The 21,088-nt window shown below is 33.4% G+C and overlaps 1 protein-coding gene across 9 annotated transcripts in view; it reads left to right on the top strand.

Moving 5' to 3' along the window:
• UBE3A (ubiquitin protein ligase E3A) overlaps positions 1-21,088 on the top strand; it is a 103,888-nt gene that overhangs the window by 75,855 nt on the left and 6,945 nt on the right. For 8 of the 9 annotated variants that reach the window (XM_055088166.1, XM_024134491.3, XM_024134490.3 and 5 more), the window contains 5 exons: positions 5,523-5,667; positions 8,979-9,184; positions 9,807-9,971; positions 11,051-11,206; positions 11,302-11,438. In XM_055088166.1, coding sequence (XP_054944141.1) covers positions 5,523-5,667; positions 8,979-9,184; positions 9,807-9,971; positions 11,051-11,206; positions 11,302-11,379 — 750 coding nt within the window. In that variant the 3' untranslated portion in view covers positions 11,380-11,438. Of the gene's footprint in view, positions 1-5,522; positions 5,668-8,978; positions 9,185-9,806; positions 9,972-11,050; positions 11,207-11,301; positions 11,439-21,088 lie in introns of those variants that run through there. The other variant, XM_007114887.4, reaches the window with a different exon arrangement.

Raw genomic sequence — 21,088 nt, 5'->3', positions numbered from 1 at the left:
TTATAGATTTTTTTTATTTAAAGAAAAACATATTCCTTGCTTTCATGTACCATATAATTCAAACCAGAGTAGCAAATTGTTTCCTACCTGGAGTTTTTAGAGGAACTGTTTTTGATGACAATAAGAGTATTAGTGTTTACAATATTTTATCAAACCTAAGATATCTTCACTGGTTGTAGAACACACTATTATTTTATTACAGCTAAAAAGAACAAATGCTGCCAATTTAGTTTTGAGACGCTGTCAATTTTATGTTTTATCCTGATTTCAGAGATGTTAAAATATGAAAACAGAAAAGCAAATTTTAAAAATCAGTGAAATGTAATATATAAGTTGTCTTTCCACAAATAGATATCAGAATCGTTTAAATACTACCCCTACACCCTAAAATTACTGGAATATTTCTCCCTAGGACTTTTCACTACTTTTTGTTGTTCCATAGGAAATAATACAGTGATAAAACGGGCTCAGAACTCAGCTTTCACTTGAATGAGAACGATCCTAATGTGATGAGGTTTTTACAGTATTTTGCTAATAACATTTATCTATTTGTGTGCTCGTTTAGATAATTTGTCTTTTTTTCTTAGATAAAGCATCTTCAAGGGAAGAAGATATTTTAAAAAATTTTTTAATTACCTTTTATGTTAGGAAATTGAGTTGAGGGTATGAGTATTTTGGAAGACAGTATTGCTGTCTGTGAGGTGCCCCAAACTGCCTTTGTATCTGAATGAGAGATTTGTTTAAAAAAAAAAAATCCAAAGTTCTGCCCTCTAGAGATTCAGATTAGGAGCTCTCGTGTGTAGCCTAGGAATATATATTTCTGTTAGTAACCCCAGGTATTCTGATAAAGCCAGACTGGAAACCAGTATTTGGGAGATGGCTGTTGGTACAGTTTATATATACATATTTATTGAGGCCATTTTTATATACAATTACATGTTTAGGAACTGTCGCAGCTTTAAGAGAGTGATGAGGATTGTAGACATAGGGGTAAGGGGTGATGGTGGTATGAGACTTGGTTCAGATTAGTCAGGGAATCCTAGAATTTTTAGTAGAGATCGAAAGACCAAAAGAAATGGCTGAGATGTAGAATTGGATAGGAAAGTCCAAAAATAAGAACTAGAACATATTAACGGTGATAGGTACAAATGCAAGCCCTACTGCCAAGAGGTTATGCTCAATCTCTTCTAAAAATCACTTACTCATTTTTTTCTGGGCTCTGCTATACCAATACTGTCTAACCCAGTCCCCAGCATTTTCCTTGATAGACACCCTTAGTTATTATTGAAACAAAACTTGATTCTTTTACTTGTCAGTTGACCTACAGTGCTTAAGGAGTAAGATTATTCTCTGCTCCTTTAGGTATATTTAATTGTATCGTCTACATTCACTATATTGTGCTTAATGCAATGGCCATTATAGTTTCTTAAGATTTATTCTAATTGAATTGAGGAACTTCATACCTGATTTATGTCCTTTAAGTAGAACAAGAGAGTGAAGTAGATCTACATAGATTCATCGTAAAATAATTTAAAACAGTGAAACTTGTCAAACTCCTTAGTTGTTAAATGTGAGGAAAATGAAACTCAGATTCTGACCTACAGAAAATAATAACAGAATTGGAAGTAGAACTCAGGGTTCCTGGTCTCACAGGCAGATGTGATTATATGATTTGGCTGTTACCCAGACATCTAAACTTTATATTTAAGATAAACAACTTTTCCTCATCTCTTTATAGAGAAATGAAAAAACTAAATATATCCAGGTAATCTAAAAATCTCATTCCAGTCAGTAGTTTTAATGTACTCAGTAGCAAAGTGTTTAAACGTAGATTCTAGTAAGTTGACTGAAGTAGTTTAAGCCAGCCATTCTTTCGGATCCTAAGCATTCTTAAGTATTAGAGAGGTCTATTTTATCTGCATACTACTACTTCTACTTAAATATCCATACCATTAAGGAATTTTTTTTTCGACTATGAATCAGGATACATTTGACATCTGTCTTTTGCCAGTCTCCATATTAAATTAATACGAAGTGTACCCTACTTAAAGAAAACCTATGTGTAAAAATCCAGGTGTGTGTACTAAATGAATTTATTTAAAGGATGCTTGCAAATTCTCCTTTTTCAGACTGTTCATTGACATATTCTTCCAATTTCCAAATATTCTCCTGCCTTCAAGATAGCTTTTGATTTAAAAAATTCAGTTTTAAATGGTATGTGTCTATTACATAAAGTGATATACCTTTACTGTTTAATTCTTAAGTCTTCTCTAATTGAACAGTGAATTAGAAGTGCTTGTTTTTAAGAAAAATTAAAATAAATGCAGTCCGTTAGTAATGGCCTTTGTCAAAATAATTATTGCTAAATTTTGTTATGTGTTTGTTACCACAAAAGTAATTTTTGTAGAAGATAGGCTACTGATGTCATAAATTATACCATATTTTATAGAACCATGTAGTATATCTGAGAATGATAATCTAAAGTAAATAATGGAAATTTTCACCCACGGAATTCAGTTGCAGTCTGTTTTTCAAATCATTCTTTCTACGAATATTTACATTTGAATATATCCTGATTCTAAAAATAATATATATTTATTGTAAAAAAAAAAGATTGAAACATACAGAAGAGCATAACAATGAAAATCACTCAATATTTTAAAAAAGATTGTTGCTAGTCATTGAAGAGAGGCAGTAAAGCATAGTAAAGAGCTTGCTGCCTGGACTAGAATTTCTGTTCTACCATTTACTTGAGTGACTTGAGCAAGTTTATGAATCTCACTACTTCAGGGTATGCATCTGTAAAATAGGGTTAATAATATTATCGACCTGATAAGATTCTTATGAAAATTAAATGAGTTGATACGTGTAAAGTGTCCTGGCACATTAAGTGCTATATATTGTTTTGTTGTTAATACCGGAATATTTTTGTTCCGTTACAGCTGAGTCGTTAAATTTTCAGCCAAGCCTGAAAAAAATTTGAGAGCCAATAAAATAAAAGTAAAAATAAGAGCTAGTATTTATAAAGAATTGTTGTGCAGGGAATTCATCTGTGCTTCACATACATTAACTTACTGATATATTTTTATGCTCATTTTACAGATGAAACTAAAAGAGATAAAGTGACTTGTTTATAATTATCATAATAATACAACATATTGCATTAAATTCTCTTGGCATTCAAGGTGTGGAATGGACAGACATGTAATATTTTATTAAGAGTGAAGATAAATTTGCTTCACTTGTGATATGAAATGTCTTGTGTGGAGCTAAGACTAGAACACGGGGCCTCTGAATCCTTTAGAAACTACACCAAATCCTTTAAAAAGTATCAGTCACATTGACACAGAGTCATCTCTCAGTTATGAATGTTAGTGAGGAAGAGATACAGGACGCATAATTAAATAACATAATTATTTTTTTCCACCTCGGAATAGCTGTACCTGATAGAAGCAGGTTTGTCTTTGTGTTGTAAGGGTGTACATAAACATTGATGTGCATTTCTATAACACCTAGGCAGGTGGAAACTGGGAGAAGGAAATTAGCAATGCGTTTCATGGCAATACGAGATATTGGCCTGATGGGTAAACCACATTTGAGCTAAGATGATAATTCTGACTTAGTCCTTGGAATTCTTTATAGCCAGTGACTTGAAACAGATTTCCAACTGGAACTATTTTTTTTCCCCTAAGTTATTTTCAAAATTTGAGACTAGGCTATAAAATCAAATTGAGAATTTTTTGTTCAAAGAGCAGAGGTGTTTTAAAAGGTAAAACAATATGATGTGTTATCTTAACAATATCAGCCACTCTAGAACTCTTTCTGATACATTCTTTCTTATTAAGCCTTCACAACTTTGCATGTGAAGAATACCATCCTATTTTTTTTTCCCCCTTTGCAGATGAGGAAACAGGCTCAGCTAAGTTCCTTGCTAAAGTTTAAAGGTTAAAAATTATGTTAAGTGAACAGTTGGGATTAATAGAGAGTATTTGACTCAATCTTTCCACAACAACACTGTCTTAAAAATAAATTATCTTAATACAACTTGGCATAAAAATGATTTTGCAAATGGTAGATACCACTGTTGCACGGGATAGACATTCCTTAAAGCTAAAGATTCTAAATTCACAGAATCATAGAATCCAAAAGTCGAAGATGTACAGGAGATCATTTTGGCCTTTGTTCAAATGTTTTTGATTGCAACCCCTAGTAAGAGATATTTTACATAGCATTCCAGTACTCATGTGCATATCTGCCTGTACATATAATTGAAGCAAAAGTTTCACAGAACAGTAGGTGCCAGTACTATGTGGAATGCATTCTGATTTTTTCCCTTATTTGGTTTGCATTAAATGGATTGGACTACCCACTAATGAATTGCAGTTGGCAGCTTGAAAAACATTGATCTAGGGCAACTGACCTGAATCATGAAATTTGTGAGATTTTATTTTATTTTTTATAGACACACTAGAATGTACGAAATAGTGCTGTTACTTAATTACTTTAGGACTGACTATAGTACACGTACTCTGATGATGTTTGCGTTGCTCAAAACCATTTTAAAGATTCCAGTTGGAATAGTTGCAAAAGCCTGAACACCTTAAATATATTCTGTTTTGGCAGATTTAAAGTCACTTTAGCAAATAAGGTGGATGATCAGTCAGGCATGCTGTTAGTAAATTTCAGACACATAAGACAACAAATTGCAGTATAAATATTTCACATTAGAATACAATGTTGATTTTATGATTAATCTCAATAACTGACAGCAATCATATTATTCTATAGATACAAAAAGTATTTGGTAAAGATTTATAGTTGAAGAAATGTTGAAACGGGTTTGATAACTGTTAGTAAGAAGTTAAGAGTAAGGATATAAGCAAGTATATGTCTCATCTGCTTTCAAAAAAAAGTGGATATAAAATATGTTCTAATCCATTAAAATGGTAATTTGTACCTAAGGTGCTATTAGGAGACCATAAACTGCTTCCCTAAATGTATTTTTTCTTAATTGAAATTTTTTATTTATGGTTTAATAGATATTAAGACATAATTATTGAGCTTCTATTCTAGTAAACATAAAGAACTACAAGTGAACAGTTTTGAAGTCAAACTTCTATACGCCGTTGTTTTTCCTGAAATAATTTGAGTAGTTAGTTAAGGCATTTTTGTTATCTTGACTTTTTTCCATGTCCTAATCTTACTGCCCAGGTTTGTTATATACATAATTAACAGAAAACCTAATTCTAATTTTCTTCTGTATGTTAATTTCGTAACAGATCAATAGCTAGAAAGTAACCCTTTTAGAATTCTATGCCGGTTTTTCTTCTGTCCTATTTTTCCATTATCTATGAGACTGAATCTTTGCCTTCACTGGCTTTTTACCAGTTTGCTTCCTGTTTCCATTTGAAATATATCAAAAGCATTATCTTTTATTTGCTCCCTACCCCTACACCTTATTTTTATTTTCTTTCATCCTAATACTGGCATTCACCTTTTCACTTTATCTTTTCACTCACTAGCTAGAGATGATTGCTATGGAAAATCCTGCAGACTTGAAGAAACAGTTGTATGTGGAATTTGAAGGAGAACAAGGAGTTGATGAGGGAGGTGTTTCCAAAGAATTTTTTCAGCTGGTTGTGGAGGAAATCTTCAATCCAGATATTGGTAAATATTTTAGTGATGTGATCATGGTGTCATATCTTTTTGAATTAAGAATTTATTTACCTAGGTTTATAAATATTTTCAGGTATGAAGAGCAACAGAAGGAGATTTTGATATGGATTACCTAGAGTCACAGATAATGACTGTGAATTTGTGGACTTTGGGGATTGATCCTGCATCACTCATTTGTTCAAGTTCTTATTTAGATAACTTAGACAAATATTTTATTTTTTGGCCACATTGGGTCTTCGTTGCTGCGCGTGGGCTTTCCTCTAGTTGTGGCGAGCAGGGGCTACTCTTTGTTGCAGTGCGCAGGCTTCTCATTACGGTGGCTTCTCTTGTTGCGGAACACGGGCTCTAGGTGCGTGGGCTTCAGTAGTTGCAGCATGCGGGCTCAGTAGTTGTGGCACACAGGCTCAGTAGTTGTGGCTCGCGGGCTCTAGAGTACAGGCTCAGTAGTTGTGGCACACGGGCTTAGTTGCTCCGCGGCATGTGGGATCTTCCCAGACCAGGGATTGAACCCATGTCCCCTGCATTGACAGGTGGATTTTTAACCACTGTGCCGCCAGGGAAGCCCCTGGAAGGTGGATTTTTAACCACTGGACCACCAGGGAAGTCCGACCCATAGCATTTCTGAGACAAGAGTTTCATAGAATAATGGTCTGAAGACTGTTGAGAATGTCTCACAAGTGTATCATGCTCAAAGTTTGGAAACACTGGCTGATATCAAATTAATTTGGTTTATTTGCTACAAGATTTCTTGGGCTTAATATTGTAATGTTTTCCCAAACTTTTTGAACTCCAGAACCCTTCTTCCATCCTGCATCTAATAGTATTTGCTTCCCAGAGAGTTTTCATTGAACACAGTTTGGGAAAAACTGATCTATAATATATCAGTCTAAAAGTGAAGAATTTGGGTTTCACTGATAGACAAAGTAATAGGCGAACTTGGCAAAGTAGAACAGGAAAAAGACAACAGCTTCTTAGGTATATACTATTGTATAATTCTGATCTGATTCAATTTCTACAGTAGAACTACTTGATTACTGGGTTTGCTTACTTTTAAAATTTAATGCATGACAGTTATAGGAAAAGAATTTCTCAAAAGCTGCCATCATAATTGTGAAGAATGTGGCCGAGAGTACTACAGATTATTTCCCTTAAGCTTTGAAAATTGAACCGTTAAAGTCTATTGATTCTCAGTGTGTACAGTGAATTGACTTTTCTGTAATTGTTCTTAGTCTACTTGCAAATGAAAATAGACATTTTGAGTTCATGACATAAATATAATAGTTAAGACTTTGGGGCTTCCCTGGTGGCGCAGTGGTTGAGAGTCTGCCTGCCGATGCAGGGGACATGAGTTCGTGCCCCGGTCCGGGAAGATCCCACATGCCACGAAGCGGCTGGGCCCGTGAGCTATGGCCGCTGAGCCTGCGCATCTGGAGCCTGTGCTCCGCAACGAGAGAGGCCACAACAGTGAGAGGCCCGTGTACCGCAAAAAAGAAAAAAGAAAAAAAGTTAAGACTTTGTATTTTAGCTAATGTTTTTTAATCAGAAAGTTATGCCATTTTGTATGTAATTCACTCAGAGTAAACCTAGACACATAGAACCATGCCCTTTTTGAGATAGAAAAGAAAAAATTTATGAGCTTCATAAATTTGGTAAACTTTAGCTGTAGGTTCTGATGTATCTAAAAAAGTTAAACATTAGCTATAAAGTACATTATATGCAGAAATACTTTTAAGAAAAAACATACATTAAACAACAGTTCCACTTGATAGTAAAACAATTAAAATGATGATAATAGAAATATCAAAAAGGAATATTTTAGAAGAGCCACCCTTTATGGAGCTTTTCTTCCAGGGACCTGAAAATAAATGTGCCCAAAATGGTATCTCCTTGAACTTTAATATTATTATCTTTCACACAGAAAGATGAGAGTAGTGACCTGTGTAATTTACATTCTCATTAATTTGTAATTTATTGCCCTTGAGACCAAGGACATGCATTTGTGATATTTCATCAAAGTTATTAATTGTAATTATTTTTAACTGTTCTGACCCTGTTAATACCATATTTATAATTAAATGAAGTTTTTAAGCACTTCAGTGGATGTTGTAACTTAGGCCTGTAAAAAAAGTTGGATGTAAACTGTGAAATTCAAGTATGAATTGGATAATTTATAAAATGTTATTTCATGAACATTAAATTGCATTAGAAAAATGTCTTAGTTTAATTCATGTTCTTATGATCAAGGGGACCTTTTAAATTTCCCTTTATATTTAACTTAAACTGAATGTGAAAATGAAGAAACGTTTTCAAAGCTTTTAAAAAACTTATAAATTGATTTATATGCTCTACTGATTTCTAAAGTTTGTTCTATTGGAACTTCCACCTCGTTTCCAGACCTAATTCTTAAAATATTTTCATTCAGTTTCAGAGTAGCAAGTGAAAAACATTTTAGTAAAATGAAATTGTTAATTCAATAAAATATCATTTAACTTTTATCTTAGATATTTCTTTAAAGGGAAGGAGATAAATCTACCTTGGTAATGGCTATTCAGATTCCTGTTTTTAAATGAGTGATATCAAAAAGGTTTCCAAGCTTGCATTTAAAATAGTGAAGACCATGTGAAACTGAAAGAAGACTACAAATACAAATTACTTTTGTTTTACTTACTGGCTCACAGTTAATGTGTGTATTAAATGGGTTTGGCTTTTGGGCATAATCTAAGTTTATCAAGTTTACCTGAGTTAAAGTACTTGGCCTCTTTGTTAGAAAGGTGCTGGAAAAACTTCATGGAACCATTGTGCAATTTGGGGAAAACACAGACTTTTCTGTAATGAAATTCAAAATTATTTTTTAAAACAGTATGTATGGATTGAATATGTTTTTATAAGTGAAACATTTTCAAAGTATGATTAGCCTTTTTTCCTTTTGCATTTATTTTTCAGTGATTTAGTGGATAAAGTGTGAATGCAGATTAACTTTTCATTTGTGTTAGTAGAAGATTAGAGAACTTGAATTTAATGAACATTTTCCCTAACTTCTTAGAAAATGTCACCAAAATGCCTTATTACTTTATTTCTTTGGCTTCTTAAAAATATATGCTACCATTTGCCACAGTTTATAACATTCATATGTATTTGAACTTTGTTTTCTCAAGTGCTAATGTAAGAGAAAAAATATTTCTATACGTAGTGCACATAAGCTTACATGTATAATTATTGTATATTTTTATATTTTATATGTATATTTGTTCATCAGTCTGTAATAAAATGAATAATGTATTTTAAAAAATCATTTCTTATAGGTATGTTCACATATGATGAATCTACAAAATTGTTTTGGTTTAATCCATCCTCTTTTGAAACTGAGGGTCAGTTCACTCTGATTGGCATAGTACTGGGTCTGGCTATTTACAATAACTGTATACTGGATGTACATTTTCCCATGGTTGTCTACAGGAAGCTAATGGGGAAAAAAGGAACTTTTCTTGACCTGGGAGACTCTCACCCTGTAAGTCTTTGGTCGTTTTTTCTTCTCTCTTGGATTTTATTTAAAAGCAAATATAGAGTTTCATTTATATAAAAATTTTAAAGCTTTCATGTGGAATCTTTGTTAATATCTATACCTAGTAAGATAAAGTTGCTTTAATCTGTCTGAAGTACCATAAACACTTAAAAACTCGAAGGGGGACTTTTTTACATATTGCTGTCAGCAAGCTGGCTTTGTAAAGATTGATTCTGTAAGAAAGTGTTTTTAATTTTTTGTTTGTTTGTTTTTAATGAAATCATGAAATTGCCCAGTTAAATCAGAGCTGCACTGAGTAAGGGGCTGATGGCTACAGCCGCTCTTTAACCTTGAGACACCTCTAAGGTTCTCATAAGAGCACAGCGTGAGATCCATTGCTAAGTAGCTGGTGTGGGGTTTCTCAGCAGAGAATGGGACATCACCAATGACTGACAGTCTTTCTTTAGTTTCTGCATATAAACTATTGGGGCAGGAATACTATCTATGCTTTAATTCTTATTGTTATAAAGGTTTTTTTTTTTTTTAAATCTTTTCCCAAGAAGAGTGTTACAAATTGTTGTATTTTGTAGTTCTGTGGTAGCCTTAATTTTCCATTTCTGATTGTTAGGTTCTATATCAGAGTTTAAAAGACTTACTGGAGTATGAAGGGAATGTGGAAGATGATATGATGATCACTTTCCAGATATCTCAGACGGATCTTTTTGGTAATCCAATGATGTATGATCTAAAGGAAAATGGTGATAAAATTCCAATTACAAATGAAAACAGGAAGGTAATAAATGTTTTTATGTCATCCTTGTCTTTTCTCTTTATTAACAGAATTTTAAATCATATATGCTTGTAGTTTTTAAAGGAGTATCTAATATCATCCACACAGAGACCCAAGAAATCAAGTAACCAAGTTATTATAAAGGAAATAACCACAGTTTCCTAAATTTTGGCTGTAAGCTGGTATGAGAGCACATGGTTGGGCACTAAGCCCCTTTTAGAGAAAGAAGGCATGCATAGGAGGTAGTGAATGGCTCAGTGTGGCTGTGGTATAAAGCATGAAGTGGGGTGTTTCTCATATTAAGCTGTAGAGGGAAGGGAAACAGGGACCTTGTAATTAAGGTCCTTATAACCAAACAGATGATAATTGCATTTAATGTACTCACACATATATATGTGCCTTAAGTATACATCTGAAAAGTATTAAAGAATACTTTAAAGAAATCAGTTTTGTGTTTTCTGTTGACTAGAAAAGTATGCATCTGGAAACAGAGGGGAATAACCCCGAACATAACAGGGAAATTATGATATATATAAAACCTTTAGTAAGTGTGTTTATATTAATATAATTTATGATAAAATATTCACTAAGTTAGGATACAAAAGTATATTTTCCATTTATGATTTGGTATAGTAGCTTGTGCATCAATTAAAACACCAATATTTTTGTTGAACTGGATACAGTAGGCAGCTCCCCAAATATTCTAGAATAGAAAACATGAGACTTCCTTGTTTGCTTATACATATCCAGTACATTGCACTTTATTAAAAATGTTAGCTTTTATAAATTGATGTATAACTGGTTTAAATGTCTCTTTGTTTGCATACCTAATTGAGAGAACTTTAAAATTGTATCAACTTATTTGTGCATGGCCTTTTTACAGTTCAATATTGACTGTAATAGAGAGCTGTGAAATTGTTAAAGGTATTTTCCTTTGTGTGTGTAAAGTTTGAATTTTAAAAAATATTCTTGAATGTTTTTTCTTTGGGAAAATAAAAACAAAAAAGTTTGTGCAGCCCTGTAGCTCGTGTTTTGTTGTACTGCCTATTATAAGATGCTCTTGTGGTTAATATTTTCTGCAGGAATTTGTCAATCTCTATTCTGACTACATTCTCAATAAATCAGTAGAAAAACAGTTCAAGGCTTTTCGGAGAGGTTTTCATATGGTGACCAATGAGTCTCCTTTAAAGTACTTATTCAGACCAGAGGAAATTGAATTGCTTATATGTGGAAGCCGGGTAAGAAAGCAAGGGTTTGCAAAAATATCTTCTGTTGATTAATTGTTTGTAATGGTGTGGTGTAGATGTTAAGACATGTTTTCTTGAATTTGCAGAATCTAGATTTCCAAGCACTAGAAGAAACTACAGAATATGACGGTGGCTATACCAGGGACTCTGTTGTGATTAGGTAAGGTGCTTAATTCTTAAAAGGAAGATTTAATTCACCAAAGGGGTGTGTGCTTTATGCTTTAGACCTTTGTCTCCAGATTTTACTTCCCAAATACGCAAACTCACAAATTCTCAATCTATAAAATTGGAGATATATTTGTAATATAATCAATCACCAGTTCTTATTGTTAATCTTATTGTTAATTATTTCCTGACTGATGTGTTTTATGTTAAGTGGCATGTTTTTTTCTGCATTGGGGGTGTAAAGTATCTAATATTCCTAGTAATTCTGGTTAGAATGTGCTTATTGCCAGTTACATGATGAGGAAAATAGAACTATCACTTCCGAGTATTTCTCCTTTCTTTTGAACTCTGTGAAATGTTACTTACCTACACTATATGAAGCATCTTTTGTGTGAAATGGTACATTCTTTGATTTAATCCTTACAACATGGCAAGGTACATGCTAGAATTGTTATTGTACATCTGAAGACTCCAATTTGTCACAGAAAGAAGCAGAGATTCCCAGTCTTAACTGCTTCCAAGCAAATGCTATTGTCTTCTTTTCTTTACTACTGTCCAGTCCTGAAAGACATAGGCTTCTTCCTCCTGCTAAGGTGGGTTTAAGGGGACAAAGATGCCCTTTTTGCAGTCACTGGTGGAATGAGGTGGGAAGGCATTCCTGGAGGTTGTCTCTGAAGGTTATTACTCTTAAAACTCAAGTGTGTGAAAACCATAATGAATATCAATTGTATCTAGAAATAAATAATATTTCATGTTCTGTTATTTTCTTTTGTTCTGTTATTTTATTCTTCATTCTGGTTTGTGGGAGGTTACTGATATTTCCTCTATTTAGCACACCCTTGCTCATTTCTAGCAGCAGTTGTGAGCTTTTTTACTTTTAGCAACCACGGTTCTGCTATTTACTTGAAGTTCAAAGGTGACTGACCCATAAAAGGGTTGAGATAGAAAGGATAACCTCACTTGTATTATCACAGCAGTATCTCTGTTAGTGATATTATTGATCACAGATAGTTATGACTGTGTAACATCTTAATGTTTCCCTGAGAATAGTTGAAGATATCTTGTGCTCCTCCTTATGGAGAAATCACTTTTTAAGTTAAGGTCTTAATTTTATTTCTACCTTTTATAACATAATTTCTACTTGATACATATCTTAAGATCATATGTGAATGCTTGAAAAAAAAATTTTTTTGAAGTATAGTTGATTTGCAGTATTGCAATGTTGTGTTAGTTTCAGGTGTACAACATAGTGATTTTTCTTTGCAGATTATATTTCATTATAGGTTATTATAAGATTGGGTATAATTCCCTGTGCTGTACAGTAAATGCTTGTTGCTTATCTATTTTATGTATAGTAGTTTGTATCTGTTAATCCCATACTTGTAATTTGACTCCCCACCCCCATCATTATGTAAGGTCTCTCTTTATGTCTTGTGATTTTCTTTGCTCTGAATCTTGAGAGTCTGCCTGCCGATGCAGGGGACATGAGTTCGTGCCCCGGTCCGGGAAGATCCCACATGCCACGAAGCGGCTGGGCCCGTGAGCTATGGCCGCTGAGCCTGCGCATCTGGAGCCTGTGCTCCGCAACGAGAGAGGCCACAACAGTGAGAGGCCCGTGTACCGCAAAAAAGAAAAAAGAAAAAAAGTTAAGACTTTGTATTTTAGCTAATGTTTTTTAATCAGAAAGTTATGCCATTTTGTATGTAATTCACTCAGAGTAAACCTAGACACATAGAACCATGCCCTTTTTGAGATAGAAAAGAAAAAATTTATGAGCTTCATAAATTTGGTAAACTTTAGCTGTAGGTTCTGATGTATCTAAAAAAGTTAAACATTAGCTATAAAGTACATTATATGCAGAAATACTTTTAAGAAAAAACATACATTAAACAACAGTTCCACTTGATAGTAAAACAATTAAAATGATGATAATAGAAATATCAAAAAGGAATATTTTAGAAGAGCCACCCTTTATGGAGCTTTTCTTCCAGGGACCTGAAAATAAATGTGCCCAAAATGGTATCTCCTTGAACTTTAATATTATTATCTTTCACACAGAAAGATGAGAGTAGTGACCTGTGTAATTTACATTCTCATTAATTTGTAATTTATTGCCCTTGAGACCAAGGACATGCATTTGTGATATTTCATCAAAGTTATTAATTGTAATTATTTTTAACTGTTCTGACCCTGTTAATACCATATTTATAATTAAATGAAGTTTTTAAGCACTTCAGTGGATGTTGTAACTTAGGCCTGTAAAAAAAGTTGGATGTAAACTGTGAAATTCAAGTATGAATTGGATAATTTATAAAATGTTATTTCATGAACATTAAATTGCATTAGAAAAATGTCTTAGTTTAATTCATGTTCTTATGATCAAGGGGACCTTTTAAATTTCCCTTTATATTTAACTTAAACTGAATGTGAAAATGAAGAAACGTTTTCAAAGCTTTTAAAAAACTTATAAATTGATTTATATGCTCTACTGATTTCTAAAGTTTGTTCTATTGGAACTTCCACCTCGTTTCCAGACCTAATTCTTAAAATATTTTCATTCAGTTTCAGAGTAGCAAGTGAAAAACATTTTAGTAAAATGAAATTGTTAATTCAATAAAATATCATTTAACTTTTATCTTAGATATTTCTTTAAAGGGAAGGAGATAAATCTACCTTGGTAATGGCTATTCAGATTCCTGTTTTTAAATGAGTGATATCAAAAAGGTTTCCAAGCTTGCATTTAAAATAGTGAAGACCATGTGAAACTGAAAGAAGACTACAAATACAAATTACTTTTGTTTTACTTACTGGCTCACAGTTAATGTGTGTATTAAATGGGTTTGGCTTTTGGGCATAATCTAAGTTTATCAAGTTTACCTGAGTTAAAGTACTTGGCCTCTTTGTTAGAAAGGTGCTGGAAAAACTTCATGGAACCATTGTGCAATTTGGGGAAAACACAGACTTTTCTGTAATGAAATTCAAAATTATTTTTTAAAACAGTATGTATGGATTGAATATGTTTTTATAAGTGAAACATTTTCAAAGTATGATTAGCCTTTTTTCCTTTTGCATTTATTTTTCAGTGATTTAGTGGATAAAGTGTGAATGCAGATTAACTTTTCATTTGTGTTAGTAGAAGATTAGAGAACTTGAATTTAATGAACATTTTCCCTAACTTCTTAGAAAATGTCACCAAAATGCCTTATTACTTTATTTCTTTGGCTTCTTAAAAATATATGCTACCATTTGCCACAGTTTATAACATTCATATGTATTTGAACTTTGTTTTCTCAAGTGCTAATGTAAGAGAAAAAATATTTCTATACGTAGTGCACATAAGCTTACATGTATAATTATTGTATATTTTTATATTTTATATGTATATTTGTTCATCAGTCTGTAATAAAATGAATAATGTATTTTAAAAAATCATTTCTTATAGGTATGTTCACATATGATGAATCTACAAAATTGTTTTGGTTTAATCCATCCTCTTTTGAAACTGAGGGTCAGTTCACTCTGATTGGCATAGTACTGGGTCTGGCTATTTACAATAACTGTATACTGGATGTACATTTTCCCATGGTTGTCTACAGGAAGCTAATGGGGAAAAAAGGAACTTTTCTTGACCTGGGAGACTCTCACCCTGTAAGTCTTTGGTCGTTTTTTCTTCTCTCTTGGATTTTATTTAAAAGCAAATATAGAGTTTCATTTATATAAAAATTTTAAAGCTTTCATGTGGAATCTTTGTTAATATCTATACCTAGTAAGATAAAGTTGCTTTAATCTGTCTGAAGTACCATAAACACTTAAAAACTCGAAGGGGGACTTTTTTACATATTGCTGTCAGCAAGCTGGCTTTGTAAAGATTGATTCTGTAAGAAAGTGTTTTTAATTTTTTGTTTGTTTGTTTTTAATGAAATCATGAAATTGCCCAGTTAAATCAGAGCTGCACTGAGTAAGGGGCTGATGGCTACAGCCGCTCTTTAACCTTGAGACACCTCTAAGGTTCTCATAAGAGCACAGCGTGAGATCCATTGCTAAGTAGCTGGTGTGGGGTTTCTCAGCAGAGAATGGGACATCACCAATGACTGACAGTCTTTCTTTAGTTTCTGCATATAAACTATTGGGGCAGGAATACTATCTATGCTTTAATTCTTATTGTTATAAAGGTTTTTTTTTTTTTTAAATCTTTTCCCAAGAAGAGTGTTACAAATTGTTGTATTTTGTAGTTCTGTGGTAGCCTTAATTTTCCATTTCTGATTGTTAGGTTCTATATCAGAGTTTAAAAGACTTACTGGAGTATGAAGGGAATGTGGAAGATGATATGATGATCACTTTCCAGATATCTCAGACGGATCTTTTTGGTAATCCAATGATGTATGATCTAAAGGAAAATGGTGATAAAATTCCAATTACAAATGAAAACAGGAAGGTAATAAATGTTTTTATGTCATCCTTGTCTTTTCTCTTTATTAACAGAATTTTAAATCATATATGCTTGTAGTTTTTAAAGGAGTATCTAATATCATCCACACAGAGACCCAAGAAATCAAGTAACCAAGTTATTATAAAGGAAATAACCACAGTTTCCTAAATTTTGGCTGTAAGCTGGTATGAGAGCACATGGTTGGGCACTAAGCCCCTTTTAGAGAAAGAAGGCATGCATAGGAGGTAGTGAATGGCTCAGTGTGGCTGTGGTATAAAGCATGAAGTGGGGTGTTTCTCATATTAAGCTGTAGAGGGAAGGGAAACAGGGACCTTGTAATTAAGGTCCTTATAACCAAACAGATGATAATTGCATTTAATGTACTCACACATATATATGTGCCTTAAGTATACATCTGAAAAGTATTAAAGAATACTTTAAAGAAATCAGTTTTGTGTTTTCTGTTGACTAGAAAAGTATGCATCTGGAAACAGAGGGGAATAACCCCGAACATAACAGGGAAATTATGATATATATAAAACCTTTAGTAAGTGTGTTTATATTAATATAATTTATGATAAAATATTCACTAAGTTAGGATACAAAAGTATATTTTCCATTTATGATTTGGTATAGTAGCTTGTGCATCAATTAAAACACCAATATTTTTGTTGAACTGGATACAGTAGGCAGCTCCCCAAATATTCTAGAATAGAAAACATGAGACTTCCTTGTTTGCTTATACATATCCAGTACATTGCACTTTATTAAAAATGTTAGCTTTTATAAATTGATGTATAACTGGTTTAAATGTCTCTTTGTTTGCATACCTAATTGAGAGAACTTTAAAATTGTATCAACTTATTTGTGCATGGCCTTTTTACAGTTCAATATTGACTGTAATAGAGAGCTGTGAAATTGTTAAAGGTATTTTCCTTTGTGTGTGTAAAGTTTGAATTTTAAAAAATATTCTTGAATGTTTTTTCTTTGGGAAAATAAAAACAAAAAAGTTTGTGCAGCCCTGTAGCTCGTGTTTTGTTGTACTGCCTATTATAAGATGCTCTTGTGGTTAATATTTTCTGCAGGAATTTGTCAATCTCTATTCTGACTACATTCTCAATAAATCAGTAGAAAAACAGTTCAAGGCTTTTCGGAGAGGTTTTCATATGGTGACCAATGAGTCTCCTTTAAAGTACTTATTCAGACCAGAGGAAATTGAATTGCTTATATGTGGAAGCCGGGTAAGAAAGCAAGGGTTTGCAAAAATATCTTCTGTTGATTAATTGTTTGTAATGGTGTGGTGTAGATGTTAAGACATGTTTTCTTGAATTTGCAGAATCTAGATTTCCAAGCACTAGAAGAAACTACAGAATATGACGGTGGCTATACCAGGGACTCTGTTGTGATTAGGTAAGGTGCTTAATTCTTAAAAGGAAGATTTAATTCACCAAAGGGGTGTGTGCTTTATGCTTTAGACCTTTGTCTCCAGATTTTACTTCCCAAATACGCAAACTCACAAATTCTCAATCTATAAAATTGGAGATATATTTGTAATATAATCAATCACCAGTTCTTATTGTTAATCTTATTGTTAATTATTTCCTGACTGATGTGTTTTATGTTAAGTGGCATGTTTTTTTCTGCATTGGGGGTGTAAAGTATCTAATATTCCTAGTAATTCTGGTTAGAATGTGCTTATTGCCAGTTACATGATGAGGAAAATAGAACTATCACTTCCGAGTATTTCTCCTTTCTTTTGAACTCTGTGAAATGTTACTTACCTACACTATATGAAGCATCTTTTGTGTGAAATGGTACATTCTTTGATTTAATCCTTACAACATGGCAAGGTACATGCTAGAATTGTTATTGTACATCTGAAGACTCCAATTTGTCACAGAAAGAAGCAGAGATTCCCAGTCTTAACTGCTTCCAAGCAAATGCTATTGTCTTCTTTTCTTTACTACTGTCCAGTCCTGAAAGACATAGGCTTCTTCCTCCTGCTAAGGTGGGTTTAAGGGGACAAAGATGCCCTTTTTGCAGTCACTGGTGGAATGAGGTGGGAAGGCATTCCTGGAGGTTGTCTCTGAAGGTTATTACTCTTAAAACTCAAGTGTGTGAAAACCATAATGAATATCAATTGTATCTAGAAATAAATAATATTTCATGTTCTGTTATTTTCTTTTGTTCTGTTATTTTATTCTTCATTCTGGTTTGTGGGAGGTTACTGATATTTCCTCTATTTAGCACACCCTTGCTCATTTCTAGCAGCAGTTGTGAGCTTTTTTACTTTTAGCAACCACGGTTCTGCTATTTACTTGAAGTTCAAAGGTGACTGACCCATAAAAGGGTTGAGATAGAAAGGATAACCTCACTTGTATTATCACAGCAGTATCTCTGTTAGTGATATTATTGATCACAGATAGTTATGACTGTGTAACATCTTAATGTTTCCCTGAGAATAGTTGAAGATATCTTGTGCTCCTCCTTATGGAGAAATCACTTTTTAAGTTAAGGTCTTAATTTTATTTCTACCTTTTATAACATAATTTCTACTTGATACATATCTTAAGATCATATGTGAATGCTTGAAAAAAAAATTTTTTTGAAGTATAGTTGATTTGCAGTATTGCAATGTTGTGTTAGTTTCAGGTGTACAACATAGTGATTTTTCTTTGCAGATTATATTTCATTATAGGTTATTATAAGATTGGGTATAATTCCCTGTGCTGTACAGTAAATGCTTGTTGCTTATCTATTTTATGTATAGTAGTTTGTATCTGTTAATCCCATACTTGTAATTTGACTCCCCACCCCCATCATTATGTAAGGTCTCTCTTTATGTCTTGTGATTTTCTTTGCTCTGAATCTGATATGACTATAACCATTCCTCGTTTTGTATTGCTTTGCATTTTGTTTGCATGATATATCTTTTTATGTCTTTCTACTTTCAACCTATCTATGTTGCTGAATTTGAAGTGAGTTTCTTAAAAATAGCTGAGTCATGTCTGTCAATCTTTGCCTTTAATTGGTATATTTAGGCCATTTGTTTTCAAGGTAATTATTGATATGTTAGGGCTCAAGTCTGCCATTTTATTTGTTTTCTGTTTCTTTCTTCTTTATGGTTCCTTGTTGATATCTTTTTGCCTTCTGTGGGGTACTTAGTTGAACATTTTTAAGGATTTCTTCATGATTTTAGTGTTCTTTTTTTGTGTGTGTTGCTTAGTATAGTGTTCTTCATGGTTGCTGTTGGTATTACATTATATATATGTGATATTGCTATCAAAATCTCTTCCCATGAAGTATGGAAACCCCACTTTTAAATATCGTTGTCTTGAATATTAATGCTGTTATAATTTTTGTAGCAGTCATCACATATGATTTATAAAATTCATGGAGGATGGTAGACTGTTGTATGTACCTGTATTTCTGCTATTTCTATTCTTTCTTCTGTTTGCCTCAGAGTCCATCTTTTATCACTTCCTTTAGTTAGTCTTCAAAGGGAGATCTGCTAATGACAAATTCTTTTAGTTTTCCTTTGCCTGAGGATGACTTCCCCTTTATTTCTGAAGAACAGTTTTGTCTGTGCTATTTGGGGTTTCTTAGCTTCTTAAGTCTGGGTTTGTGTCTTTTTCCAAACATGGGATGTTTTCAGCCATGATTTCTTGAAATACTTTTTCAGTACCACTCTGTTTTTCCTTAAAAAAAAAAAAAAATTCCTTTATTTATTTATTTTGGCTGCACCAACTCTTAGTTGTGGCATGCGGGATCTTCATTGTGGATGTGGGATCTTTAGTTGCGGCTTGTGAACTCTTAGTTGCGACATGCGTGCGGGATCTAGTTCTATGATCAGGGATCAAACCCAGGCCCCCTGCATTGAGAGTACAGAGTCTTACCCACTGGACTACCAGAGAAATCCCTCTTTTTCCTTTCTTTCTATGCCTCTAATGATACCAACGTTCAGTCATTTGTCATTGTTCCACATGTACCTGAGGCTCTATTTATCTTTTTTCAGTCTATTTTTTCTCTTTTGTTCAGATTAAAAAAATTTTTTTTTTGCGGTACGCGGGCCTCTCACTGCTGTGGCCTCTCCCATTGCAGAGCGCAGGCTCCGGACGCACAGGCCCAGCGGCCATGGCTCACGGGCCCAGCCGCTCCGCGGCATGCGGGGTCCTCCCGGACCGGGGCACGAACCCACAACCCCTGCATCGGCAGGCGGACTCTCAACCACTGCGCCACCCCGGAAGCCCTGTTCAGATTTTTATCCTTGGTCATCTTGACTCTACTATTGAGCCCATCTCGTATTTTTCTCTTACTCTGATTTTTAGTTCTGTAATTTCCATTTGGCTCTTTTTTATTATAACTTCTAACTTTTGCTGAGAGTTTCTCATGTTTCAGTTTTGAAATACCAGAACTTGTAATTGCTTGTAGAATCATTTTTATGATGACCTCATTAAAATCTTTGTCAGTTAATTCCAGTATCTTATTCATCCCAGTGTCGACATTGGTTGATTCTCTTTCTTTCATGTGATTTTCCTGGTTCTTGGTTTGATGGGTGATTTTGGATTGTATGCTGGACATTTTGGCTGTTTTGTTAGGAGACCCTGGGTCCTATTACGTTTTTTACTTCAGCAGTAAAAAAAAAAAAGTGTGACTGAATGCTGTCATATTGTGTAGACAGACATGTTGGTTATTTCCAACCCTGTTAGGAGAATGTCACAGTGAATCATCTTACATACGGATTATTCCATACATATGTAGAGACATCATTAAATTGGGAATTGGTGCTAAAAGTGGGATTGTTGAACCAAATGGTAGATACATATGTAATTTTGCTAAATACTGCCAAATTCTCCTTCACAGAATTGTGACATTTTGCACTCCCACCAGTAATATATGAGTATATCATTTCTTACAATTTTCCCAAACCCCAGTGTGTTGTTAAACTCAGCTGTTTTACCTGTCTGTTAGTTGAGAAATGGCAGTTCAGTGTAGTTATAATTTCTGGTTTTTCTCATTATGAATGAGGGAGGTTGGGCATCTTTTCTTGTACTTAAGAGCTATTAGTAATTTTTATAGTTCTGCTCATTTTGCTGCTCAGTCATTTTGAGTTTTAGAAACTTTATATTTGTATTAGGGACATTAGCACTTGAATAAATTGGCAGATATTTTTTCCTAGTTTGTCATTTGTCTTTTGACTTTGCTTTCATTTTTGCAAATGAAAACTGTTATGTTTATGCATTTAAATACTTTGTATTTCTTTAGTTTTTTTTTTAAAT

The sequence above is a fragment of the Physeter macrocephalus genome, chromosome 11 (assembly GCF_002837175.3).
Source record: "Physeter macrocephalus isolate SW-GA chromosome 11, ASM283717v5, whole genome shotgun sequence".
In the NCBI taxonomy this organism is placed as follows: domain Eukaryota; kingdom Metazoa; phylum Chordata; class Mammalia; order Artiodactyla; family Physeteridae; genus Physeter; species Physeter macrocephalus.
This window is presented reverse-complemented; position numbering and strand designations above follow the sequence as displayed.